This window comes from Myodes glareolus, chromosome 1 (assembly GCF_982192425.1).
Source record: "Myodes glareolus chromosome 1, mMyoGla1.1, whole genome shotgun sequence".
NCBI classification, from domain to species: domain Eukaryota; kingdom Metazoa; phylum Chordata; class Mammalia; order Rodentia; family Cricetidae; genus Myodes; species Myodes glareolus.
In genome coordinates, this window is record NC_142026.1 from 44,094,361 (window position 1) to 44,107,738 (window position 13,378).

General features: G+C 43.8%; 1 protein-coding gene across 2 annotated transcripts in view; it reads right to left on the reverse strand.

Moving 5' to 3' along the window:
* Nucleotides 1–343: 343 nt before the first annotated feature.
* Nucleotides 344–13,378, reverse strand: part of Efna5 (ephrin A5) — a 282,353-nt gene continuing 269,318 nt past the window's right edge. Inside the window, exons 3-5 of one of the 2 annotated variants that reach the window (XM_087905995.1) lie at nt 10,575–10,640; nt 10,065–10,145; nt 344–4,697 (exon numbers count right to left, since the gene is read on the reverse strand). In XM_087905995.1, coding sequence (XP_087762121.1) covers nt 4,576–4,697; nt 10,065–10,145; nt 10,575–10,640 — 269 coding nt within the window. In that variant the 3' untranslated portion in view covers nt 344–4,575. The remainder of the gene's footprint in view (nt 4,698–10,064; nt 10,146–10,574; nt 10,641–13,378) is intronic. The other variant, XM_087905996.1, reaches the window with a different exon arrangement.

The following is a 13,378-nucleotide window of genomic DNA, read 5'->3' on the forward strand; positions in this document are numbered from 1 at the left end:
CTGCTTCTCCTGAAGCGGAAGATGACTGCTAGCAATAGAAGGTGGGACAGTGAAGTATGTGAAAAATAAAAGTATAATATGTATACTCCCTATGTACCTGCATCGCTTAGAATACAAGGCTTGTCATACTGCCTATTTTAAGGCTCAAATACAGACAAGACACCATTTTTCCTCACTTTTAAAAACCCTATATTCTTTGATCTTCCCATACCTTCTCTTATATTCGTCATATTATCGTCTCTGTCCATAAAGATTTTTTTTTAAAAAAATTTCAGTAGCATACAATTAGTCCCTAAAATAATGGCGTCATTCAAGGAAGAAAGAAGGAGAAGGAGGGGTCCAATTAAAATGATGAAAATCTTTAATTTTTATTTAGGTATACTTGTACGGACATGTGTATATACAAATACAGATCATATGGGTTTGCGTGTGTGTGTTTTAATTTTTTTTTTACATTTTCTGTTATGTTTATATAATGTCAGCATTTCAAAACAGCACTCCATGAGTAAGTGCAAAGGACTGCGAAGCAGGGAGTACAAGCACAGGGCCACATGGAGTTGGACGTCACACCCAGACACACACAGAATGAGTGGCTTCAATGGGGTGTCAAGGGTAAGCATGGAAAACGGATTCTGACTCATGGGTAACCTCCAACATGCCAGCATCTATTAAACTGTACAAACAATGGGAGTGAGGCCATTGTAGGGAGATTTGTCTCACATCCGAGCAGCTCTGGGGTAAAGACATGGGAAAAACTCAGTGATGCCAAACCAGAGACAGACCTGCCCATTCACAGCTCTGGGGGGGAAACAGAATGTGGGAAGAAGGCAAGAGGAAAAAAAAGGAGAAAGGGGGGCAGGCAAACGGGGATGTTGGTGGAGGTGGTTTTCAAAAGAGAAGCTGGTGACCACAACTCTGAGAGCAATGAATGGAAAAGGAAGAGTTTAAAACTATTTTTTTTCTAATTTTGTGAAATTAATAAAAATGGCTGCAGCCGTTGCTAAGGCACAGGAGAAGAACAGAGTCCCTGAAAGCCCACAGGTACTGCGACTCTTCCTTACACAGGACACACAGAGAGAAACAACCCCACTGAGCCTTCCTATAGGGACTGGTCTGCAAACATCCTGAGTCTGAGCCGTACTTGACACTGACAAGACTTTCTGGGGGTCAGGGGAGTGGGAGGATGACAAACAGAAAACCAAACCAAAGTACAGAACCATTTCTAAGTTCTCTAAACCTTTTCAAACCACATGCTTGGGGTGGGGGAAAAGGACCACAGAGCTCCGACATCACACCTTGAAAGCACTGAGGACAAAGTATCAATCGAAGCAGTCCTGTTTTTTCTGGTCCCAAGACGATGGAGCTGTAAGATTGAGTGGGCAATGACCACACAAGTCCAGCATGGAGCAGTGTTCCAGTCACGTGTGACTTCTCAGCCATGTATACATTGGATGTTTCAAAGCCTCAATGCATGTTTTGTATCCTGAAAGTCTACTGTTCTCAGTTACAAAAGACATAAGAATCAAATTAATACTTTATTATCAAACACTATATACAACAGAGGTTGCTAATAATACAGAATTAAAGAACGCAATTTTTTTTTTAACATTTTAACTTTTCTTTCCTCTGCCACCCAAGAAAGTACAGTACAAAACAATAGTCTAAAACTAACACGGACTGTTACCTGGTCTATTAAAGGATACACAGTATCCACTAAACAGCCAGATCTTTATTCCCTGCTTCATGTTGCAAAGCCCTTGGCAACCAGGGGCAAAGGTCGCTGGGGTTTGACCAACTGGGGCTGAAGGGGCGCTCCAGGGCTTCCCTTCATGTTTCTGAATTGTTTTTAAAATTAAACCCACTACCAAGATGCACCGACATCCTAAGCCCACAGAGGACTGTAACAACACCACAAAAGGCCACCAGCGCTTTTTGGACAAGATAAAAAACGGCCTGACACCAATTGTCTTGAGAACTCCACACAAGGGCATTAGCTACGACTATGTCACTGACAGGTAGAAAAGCGTATTGTCTACTGGTGTGGATAGTTCTGCTTTAAAACCAAAAAAACCTTAATCAGTGGGGGCATGACTGTGAAGTAAAGGGGTCTAATTGCACAGTGAGAAATGAAAGACAACGGCAGAGAGGGCCATGAGTAATTATTTCATCATGTGTTAGAGACAAATGCTAGAAGAAGCACAGAATTCACCTTTTCTAAAATGACATTAGAACTGCTAACGTCGTTAGGACTAACTGCAATTATTACAGGATCACTTTGTTCCCTTGACTGTAGTACATGCAGAATTATTGGGGTTCTATCGATCCATCTTAGAAGGGATTTCTTTGTTGTCCCCTTCCTGAAATCCCACTAACCCACAAACCTGTAACTATTAATCAAAAAGAATATATCTGGATACTACTGAGAGTGTCGAGCCTATAAATAAAGGGAAATCCAATGCTTTGAAGTCTGGCTTCAGTGAAATGGTGGGTGCCTTCTATGATGAGACTTTCCCACTCCGGAGAAGTCTCAGATGTAGGAGGAAGAAGACTGACAATATCTTTGAGGCCGGCAACTCCACGCACATGGTTCAAGCAAGAGCAGACTCCAGTTGACTCCACTCCAAAGGGACCAGGTAAGCCCGGCTCACATTTCAACGTGTGTGAACTCTCTAGGGTGCAGTATGTTCCCAGCTGCCTTCCACTCACATATTCTTCTAATTTGAAGCTACTCACGATTCTAAGCAATTTCCGACTCATGAAGTTCATCTAGAATGTGAACTCTTTTTTTTTTTACATATACATCTTAAAAACGAATATATAAAAATTCCTTCTTTTCCTGGAAGGCTTTCAGTTTTCCATATGACATGATCATTGCATTTACTGACTTGCTTGTTTACAAAGGCATGGCTTCTTTTGGTGTCGTGCAATGGCAGAACAAGGTTAGACCACCTTTCCACTGGGCTGACACTTTTCCCTGGCTAGGCTTTGGGGCTGAAAGCTCATGACGCCCCGCCAGGAGAAACCCCGTAGCTTGTGTTTCCTGGTAATCAGCTGGGACCATCCCCCTTGGCCATGCTAAGGTTCTTTGAGCAGGGTCATCCCGTGTTCATTCTCCTTCTGCCCCAACCCTACTATGAAACAAGATAACCCGCCCCCCCTCCCATGTTTCTAAATGTATCAAGGGATACCACCTTTTCTCACAAGTTTAAATAGGACAAGCATATATACTCACTCTCAGCATAAAGTATATCTAAATAATGTATTTTCTATTCTAGTGGATTTTTAAAAAAATATTTTGTCAAAGTCTTTGGGACTCCATCTTGTTTATCTCCCACAGATAAACACGTGTTCCCCCTACGCTTTAGGCTGTGTCAGAAAGGGAAAGAATAGAAAATCAACACTTGAATTTTTATTCCGAACTTTGGAATTTTTATTCCAAATTTCCCTTTAGCCCTCCCAAGTAGTGCTGACTGACTCTCCTGGTGACAGGGGTTTGTGTCTGAGTCCCCTGTGAACGCAGAGCATGGAGCAGAACGTGGGCATCGGGGTGGGGGTTGGGGAAAGGCCACAGCACACTGGAGCTCCAGCAAAGCCAAATCGCATCTCCTCTGGCCACAGACCTCCTTTCCTCGTACACGTTGTCCCCAGAGGAGCAGCCAAAGCTATTCTACTCTCTACTCATCAACCCTGGCTTGTCAGCCTCGGGGAAGGTCACTTTATTCATAAAAATGCCTCTTTGAGCTCCTAAAAAGAAAAAGAAAAGTTGTAGCACCATGGTGATCTGTATTCAAAGGGAAAAAAAAAAAATCAGGTGTGCACTGCCCAGTCACTAAGAAGTTAGAGGCACTCACACCGCCAGCAATAGATCGTTTTCTCAATAGACACATCTTCTGTATTAGCATCCCTGCATCCAACACTCCTTCCGGGAGAAAAAAAAGCTTCTTCGGCACAGCACAAGTTTTGCTGGCAAGAACGCTTTAAGACAGTCCTATTTGATAAAACAAAAACTAGTATCTGGACCTTGGAGAAGCCTGCTCATTTCTACACTCCTAGGTGTAATCGTATGTCTACTCTTTATTCCGCCCCTCCGGACCTGGCACGCCAACATCACGCTCCACACAATCACCTTGCTGTCTTGCATGAGAAGGCGTTAAGTACTGGATAGGAGAGATACCCTCTCGGCCTGGCCACGCTCCTTCCTTGTCTGCATACCGTTGACACCCTGAGCTTACAAGAGGTGAGTTCGAGAGGAGAACCCACTGGTGTCACTACAACGATTTGGCATTTTCATCTGGAGTCCATTTAATTTGGAAGGGGTGAGAGAAGTCAAGGACCAAGGCTGGGGATGGGGTGGGGTGGGGTGAAGGAGGGCAGCGACGAGTTTAGCCCCCAACAACCCCAGGTTGTCGCTTAGAAATCAGGCTGAAGGAAAGAAAACAAAAACCAAACAAAAAAAAAATCTGACATCTGCCAAAAAACCAATAACAAGTCCCTTCTTGGGATGAGCAGTTAGGCGGATCTCTGGTGTCCCAAGACCCTGATGTTCTCTTTGACGGGTGACGAGAGGAGGCTGTGCTATAATGTCAAAAGCATCGCCAGGAGGAACAGTAGGATTGCCAAAAGGCGGCTGGGTATCCTTGGTGTCTGTGCCGCGTTCTCACCGCGGGATGGCTCGGCTGACTCATGTACGGTGTCATCTGTTCAAATAGAAAGCACACATTCCAATGAGATTTCACATCCTTAATAACTCTCTCGCAGCAGCCCGCTGTTAACAGACCTCGCCACCCTCTGCAAAGTAGGGTAATGAACCCTGCGCCACCATTGACTTTCATGTCTGCATAATCACTCATTATTTACAGCAAACAAAGGAGAGGCAGGGAAAATTGGACTCCCTTCACAATATTTATATTCTCTCCTAAAAACCGAGGGGGAAACTGTGCATACAGTGTAATATTTGCTGCATAAGCTACATTGACTTGCTATCGGCCGGGTGCACTTTGCACAGAACTTGAGGTAGGAAAGGTTCTACTGTGCGGGGAGGAAAGCCACGTATTGGGAGGAAAGGGGGAAAGAGTAGGAGTTATGTGGGCATATTAGTGGTTACGCAGACGGGGCTGCTCATTTTCTGTGTTTAAGGCATTTCACAGGATTAGTGTTGAGTGTTTGGTGCCTACGTGTACTTTCAAATGTGAAAAATTAAGTTCCTAAACAACAGTATTTTAAATAAACTATATATACTACCCAGTAAACATCAGAAATCCTGTGCCCACTGGGCTGCCTACAATTAGGAATCAATTACGGTGCTATTTCCATTACAGGCCCTGCATCTCCCAGATTAAATTACTTGAACTTGACTATTCTTATTTTTTATCAGGCTGAAGCTTGGCACATAAATTATCAGTGTGGATGCAAATTTTCCTCTAAATAAAATGGATTAAGTGAGTTAAGCTTCTTTTATTTAGCTATAAAGTGTTCTACGAGGCTGCCTCTGACTTTGGATCGCCTCCCTGATCTGCATGATTAACAGGCTTAACTTCGAAATGGGAACTTTGCAGTAATTAGTGCCCAAAGATAGATTGGAGGCTTGCCCAGGAGCCACGCTACTCTCTAATGTGGCCCATCTCCTTCCTCCCATCTGGCCGAGCTTATGCTTTTAGCCCGGATGACCTCTGGACATGTTTCTGGAGCTGACAGTTGGCCTCTGAGCAGATTTCATTTCAGCATCAGGGGGGACTTCCCATGGGAACACAAGGATTGCTCCTTGGGATTCGCTGACTGGTTAATCAGAGAGAAGAGTAACAAGTGAGACTCCAGTAATTGTTCTCAATTATGGAGACCCCGTAAGACAGTCCCTAACAGCCCTCACTGACCTCCTTGGTGTCTCTTAGTGGATTAATTGTCCATTATTTTAACCTCATGTAAGGTCACCTACCACACATGTCATTATTAAGGGTACTTTTTTTGTCTCCTTACAGGAAAGAGTCACACATTCTATTGCCCATCCTAAAGGGAACTCCTTTTTTTTTTTTTTGGCTCACACTTTTTGGAAGTTTCTGTTCATCTCATTCACATCCCATGTGAACTAAGAAACATGCCTTCTCAGAATTAAGTCTTCTGCCCTGGTGGACTCTTATTTCGGCAGGTCTTCATCTAGGAGTCCCTGAAGTCCTTTGTTTAATTTGTTCTCCTTTCCCGGACTTTAGCAAACCTGGATAGATTGCTTTCCGCTTAGGAGACTAGGAAAGGTTAGGAGGCAAGAACGGAGAGGCAAATCCCACACAGTGTAGCCAAGTACGCGTGGGCTCTCATCTTTTCTTTGCTCTTTTCAGCCTTGCTAATGCATTAATTAAATCTGTAGTTAACAGGAGGTAGAAGTAAAGGCCCTTAATAGCCCTGAAATTAAAATCCAAATCACATTCTTAAGAGCACCAATATGGTGTCAATCAAAACAATGGAGCACTTCAGGCTTAATTATAAAAGAACCATAAACCCCGAGGATTCCACAGCTCATTTTGAAACATCACTTATATTTATACACCTGAAATTACATCACCTACTGGGGTTCTTCTCCACCCTTTTCTCAATAACACATTACTCAATCTTTCACCTTGTGAAGCTTGGAAACAACGTATTGTTAAAAGATATCCAAGCTGCATTTCTGAACTCGGGGCAAGTGCGCAGAGCAGGGCTTCCCTGCTTCCCACTCCTGCCAGAGGCTCAGCAAAGGTTATCCACCAGCCCAGGCTCACTCAGCACAAGGCACAGGGAAAGAACCTTGCAGAAGACCTGTCTTTAACAAGAAGAAAGCCTTCGGTTTTCTTCTAAGAGAAGCCTAAATTGGGATGCACCTTTCAAACGCTGCATCACAGATAACCTATGGTATTAGCCCTTCTGTGAGCTGTGTTGTCTGTTATTTTAACCTCCCGTGTATTCACCTACCATACATGTCCTAATGACCTCCCATGTAATCAACTACCATACATGTTCTAATAACTTCCTGCGTATTCATCTACCATACATGACCTAACAACCTCTCGTGTATCCACCTACCATACATGTCCTAATAAGGGTACTTTATCTTACAGGGGAGAGTCATGTTCTCCTATGTTTCTCTGAAATGAGAAAGCCCCACTGCATGCTTTTGTTCCTATACCATGATGTTCATGAGTCAGGGTTCTACAAGTTGCGCTTTGATTAAAATAGTCGTTGATGGGAAATTCTACGCACCATCACCCCCACCCGGACCCCTTACCCATGGCAGTTAACGAGAAAGCTGGAGACCATTTAGATAATTTGGGGGGAAATTCAGAATTCTAAGTTGAAACTCCTGAGTGAAATCTACCCGAATGGAAATTAAACCTACATGTGAGAGATGACTAAGACTTGCAATAGTGAGTGTGGCTGGTGGAAGAAAAAGCTCCTCTGTAGAAGCCAAATGGAGTGTTGCCTCTTAGTTACAGGATCCCACCACACCGGGGGTTCGGTGGTTAACTGAGAACACTAATGATGCTTGGGAACATGGAACATGACATATGTCTGCCCTGAGATCATCCTGTGTCCCTAAAGATAGGAAACTGGCAGGCAGAGTGTGCAAGCAAACAACAGAAGACGGATGCATTCCACAGACAGGTGAATTAGTACACAGGGCAGAGAGCATGCGGTAGAATGCCTTCAGGCTCCCTGCATCTCCAGAGCCCGTATCTAGGGCTGGCGAAAGGAGAACGTTTGTTAAATCCAACAATTGCCACAGCGGTGAAGTACGTCATGTGGGACCGACTAAATTCTCTAGGAAATTAAGAGAAACACTCAACTCTGCTACCACATTCATATTGCCAGGCACTGTGGTTCAACCCCCTCCTACTACATTAGTGCCAGCAATCTCTACACACACACACACACACACACACACACACATTCTCTCTCTCACTCACTCACTAAACTACACTCTGCTAAACTTTCCAAACTTCTATCGGTAATATGTTCATGGATTTGGGGCCACTACGAATTCCAAGTTCTGTATGAGGAAGAGCTTGTCTCTTAGAGACCCCGACATATGCCTATGTAGGGGAGTTTCTTAGCATTTTCATTTTATCATTATTCGAGTCCAAAGGTGATTTTCTCAGTAACAGAATAGTCCTCAGTGTTCTTCATCACCAGAAAATAAAACAATAACAACAACAACAACAAAAAAAAAAAACCATGAAATCTCTTATGTTTCTGGAGCTGCTGCCCCTCGCTAGAGAGGCGATTGATTGATCATGGGAAATGCACATCAAAATTCTCATCCTAAGCAAGTTTGTAACAGGCCTAACCGGAGGGTCATTCTACTCATGACTTACTAGCTAGGGGAAGGAACTGTTTTCTCTGAATGTCTATACTTCTAGCAGTGGGAAGAGTCTCTTCTATTACCCCGACAACGGGAGCTAAGGATATGAAGTCTGACAAGCTGAGAGGCCTGGGCTGGCGTCCTCGGCCGTGGGAAGAAGGATGTAGGTTCTGTGGTTTTGAAAAAGCTCCTGTTTAACGTGTCCCTGCGGTAGTCATGGTCTCAAGCTTGAAGTCTGGTACCTTGAACAGCCACGCTAATGCGTCCAGTTTTTCAAGACACAATTAAAATACCTCCCCGTCAGCACTCACTTCTTGCTACTTTCTAAAGTGGCGAACCGATCCCTGGGGAGCCACTAAGGCCTCAGAAAGCTCCTAGTACACACCTCCCATTTGCGCTCTGGGTAAGACGGCTGCCTTAAAAAAAGACTGGAGTACTCGGGAAGCCCCTAACTCTTCCTGGCAGCTAGAGTGCTAAAGCCGTTGTAGGTCTGGAGGCACAGCACTTGCGCAGGGTACTGCCCCCTAAGGCTCATTCGCCGTCATCCCTATGACAACGGTCAGAGGATGAAGCTGACTGTGGAGTCCTTTAGTTCCTAGAACCATAAGAAAGACGAGTCCTACTACAAATAAATAAATAGATAGATAAATAAGATCAAGCAGAAACCTTATCATTTACAGGAGAGGGGGGCTCAGATTTCTTTGTGAGGGGGACATGATTTTATTTCTCGTTAGCTCTAAGGTGCTCATGGAAGATGGATAAAGAGAACTGTGAAGATCCACCACGTAGGTGGATGACCTGACGCGAGACAGGGGCTTCCACAGAGTGGTTAGAGGCCTGCTACCCACCCCAGTGGGTCTGGCTTTGTTCAACGACCAGAGGAAGTGTATAAGCAAAGAGTCGGCTTGTCCCGGTTTAAACAGTCTACGGCAGGCTGCATCGAAAGTGCTCGCACGAATATTCTTGCAGCCTTTACTTTTTCACACTGATGGGGAAGTTTGAGTGTGAGCATCAGTAGTAGCAGAAAAACAATAACTATCTTTAAAACTTATTTTGTCTGAGTACTCCAGGACGACTGCTGGCTCAAGGAGCAGTTGTGTGCATTTGTGGTGGCAGTGGGTACATGAGTTTGTGGCAGCAGCACAACTGGATGTCTCCAGGCCAACTGCTATTAATAACAGAATAAATAATACCGAAATGAAATACAGTGTTTTAGATCAGTCTCATTGATGCACATACATTTCTATAGAGAGAGAGAGAACTAAAGATGCTGAGTCAGTGTTTTGATGCAGTGGTTTTACTACTTTTATCCCCGGATTTAGACATGATTTTTTTTTAAAAAAAAAAAAAAGAGAAAGTTTCATAAACATGTACAATAGAAATATTTTCTGTCTTGTTAGGACACTGGCCTTTATCACCGTGCTCCACCGACACACCCTGAGGATGCGGCAAAAAAGGCAGGGAGGTTTTAGTAGTCTGGTAAGGTTTCTATATTAGAATGCTACCTCAAGTGAGACCCACGGCCAAGAAAGAAAAGTTGTACTCTGTCTAGCATGCACTACACAAAGATACTGGAGGAATGAGGTAGAAGATAAGTAATATTAGCAAGCCGCTAGCAATGGGCAAAAGCAGAAACGGCTGGAGCATGCACACATGCAGAGAGGAAGAAAGGAAAACAGTACGGAAGCGTGCAGAGGTAGATGCGTTGGTTACGGAGAGATTCTCTAAGCATACTAACCTGCTGGTTCTAATGAATTTTCTACTTTGTCGTTAACATCGAAAACACGATCATGAACACCTATAGTTTTCATACAGCTATCTATAACAAAAATAGAGATAACAGCCAAATATGTTAGTGAAGACACCCTCAAACTCCCGTTTCTTTCTTCCTTTTTTTTCTTTCTCTCTATCGTTTCCTTTTATTAATGTAGAGATTGTTTTTACAATCAATGGCACGTATCCACGTGCCAATAGCGTTCCCATTTGCTGTGCATGTACAACAGTCTAAGAAGCAACAAGTTAGCAACTGCTGTGGACTTTATAAACAAAACAAAAAAGCATCATGAAGAATGATGAGGAAAAAATACGATGGAAACTAAAACATGGATGTGGATATACAAAACAGATACCACACAAGATTCAACAGTAAAAAATAAAAGAATAAAAGAAAATTTTACCGCTGTGAACCAGACCACAGGATAAAGCATGCGCAGTGAAGGGGCCCTCCGGACTCATTCTAGGAACTTACTTGTTGGTCTCACGAAGACTCTGAGCTTTAGGCAGGACCTTCTTCCATTGTCTGGTATTGCAGAGGCTGCGGGGAAGACAAGGAGACAGAGGGCAAGAGAAAGAGGAGAGAACAAGGACCCATTATTCTTCGTTTTGCACATGCAAATAAACGGTCTATGTATACTCTTTCCGGACACGCTCTGATTCTTGTCCCGAAGCTAAAACAAGTAATACTTTTCAGCCTAAGACAAACGCTAGAGAGAGGTGACTTCCAGGCTCCCATCTTCTCTTTCCAGTACAATAAAGGAAGAATCATGCAGGAATGTGGTAATCTATCGAAAAATGCTTAGGGCTTCTATTTCAAAGGCACTTCCCTTCTACTTGGTCTGCTATCAATTTTCTCTAAATCGGGAGGATAATGCCTGAACTCTCTTGCTCCAGGAACAACTCCTCCTCAACCACGAGAAAGAGGGCCCAATAAAGCTCCACAGCGAGGAACGCTGTCGAAACCAGTAACAGACAGTTACAAGGCGGACTTCAACATGACCCACTTCTGCTGGGGGAAAGTAGAGCTTTGTCTGTCCTGAAAGCTTGTCTGTCAGTGCTCTGCAGGTAATTCAATTAGAGATTTTACTCAGAGTTTGGCTGCACTTTCTCTCTGACTAAGGCAGCCCCGCGACTCCGCCATGCTATTGTAAGCACAATCTGAGAGGGGACGGGGCAGCAGCGGGCACATCTATCTTCTTTTAATTTTCCGCAGAGAAGGATGGAATTAATAAAGTGAGTTTGCTAAAACACGACAACATGTTTCCAGTTATAAATCATCTGAGGAAGAGACTTTCTTCCCCTCTTCAAGATAAGATCTTCGACTTTCCCGACTTTTTTCAGATAATCTCCCCTTAGCTCTCATAAAGCAGTGTCAGAAGGACTCTGAAGGGTGGCCAGATCCTCCACGACCACATGCGTTTACCAACGCTCTCTAGAAATGACAAAAATCGCAGAAATGAGGACCACATACTTTCTTCCCCGCGGACTTGCTTCAAGTGGTTTCTTTGTTCAGAAAAGCAGCTGACATCAATCAAAAGGCACATGGCTTAAAACGAGTTGGGTAATGCTGAAAGTGACAAAGCAGCAGCCGGCAGTGCACATGCCTCCTCTCGTTGATCTTCGCCTTATTCTTCATGACGAGCTCAAAAACAGTGCTCCATATGAGGTGAGAGGAGTCAAGCTCCGAAGTTCTTCTGCATGAACTTCCTTAGTTACCGAGCTATGGACCCCTGTGGATCTCCTGCGGAACCTCCACGTTCAAGCCCTTAAGGACGTCGGATACTAAAGGTCCTCCGCTACCACTATTCGGATACTAAAGGTCCTCCGCTGCCTCTGTTCAACACCTGTTGAAACTCTTAATTTGAAGACAGACTACAGAGGAAAGACATTTTAGGCCCTCGGCTTCTCTCCTGGTCTCCCCGACAAGCAGTTAAGAAGTGGTAACAGCTGGCTTTGCTGTAGGCTCTCATTAAATCCAAGTTGGGAAGACTCCCCCTACTGACATTAGCAGTAACTCGTGTGTTATTTAGGGCACAATATTTTACACTCTGTGGTCTGATCCCGGAAATGGTGTCCTTCCTGTGGACCTCAACCGCAAATGAACATACTACAAATACACTCCACACAGGTGACTCCAGCTCATTACAGAGCCCACGGGGTCTTAGTCACCACGAGGTTGTGGGAGAGGCACCACCGGCACATGGCTCTCTTCTGAGCTGAGATGAACGTCCCACGAACTCCCTGAGCTTGAGTGTCATATGCAAATGACTGACTTCAACGAGACGCTTCAAGATGAGCAGGCTCAAAGTAATATCAAAGGTAACTGTTTTTGTGAGAGTCTTTTTTTTTTTATTTCATGGCGGTTTTTCAGATTTTTATTGAGGAAAACTAAACCCCACCATTAAGAAAAACTAAACAAAAGCAAATGGGGACCTATAAGGAAACTTATCAGCCCACAAACGAGATGTGAGCCTTAGCTATTGTATAAACAACATTCTTCTGTGAATTAAAGATACTCAGTGTTGTTCCGAGTATCATTAGTTATTCCGAGTTTATTTAGTTAAATAAACTAAAAGGCTTATTCTCAACAGGCCCCCCTCATCACTCCTATCACCCAGAAAGCTGCAATAGTGACAGGACTGATCCCTTATGATGCTGATTGACTATTTTCCTCCAATCCTTTGAGACATTTGTGGGCAAATGGTATTCATACATGACATAGTTTGTAAATTCATGTGTAAACTACAGTAGCCCAACCCCATGATTTCTAGGCCTACGCAGCCCATGGAATATAATCATAACTCTAAGGAACGACGAACCTGTGGGAACCCAAAAGTGTGAACCTATACCACCTTGTCTGAAAGTCACAGAATTTTACCTTAGTTTTACTCTTTCAAAGTTGACAACAGGTATGGCTACAAAACAAGATATCCTGACTAGGGTGTGGTTACTTGGTGTTTTAGACATTAAGATGGTCCATAGAGGTGAACCTGCTTCCCCCCACCCCCAACCAATGGTCAGAGAATTCAAGCATACTTCTGCTCCTTCTTTTGAAATAGGAGGTTTGACTTAGGGATTGGCTGCCTGCAGGATACTTGATAGGATGTGTTCACTGCCCCAAATATCAAATGCTTTGCTCAAGAATCAATGGCTCAATGTCCAAGTACTGGAGCAAGTAACTGTTTCTGGTTGTTCTTTGTATCATGTTAAAGCAGTCTGTTGCCTTCTCCCCCACTTTTGTATTGGGTATAAAAGTGTATGGAAAAGAAATGTGGG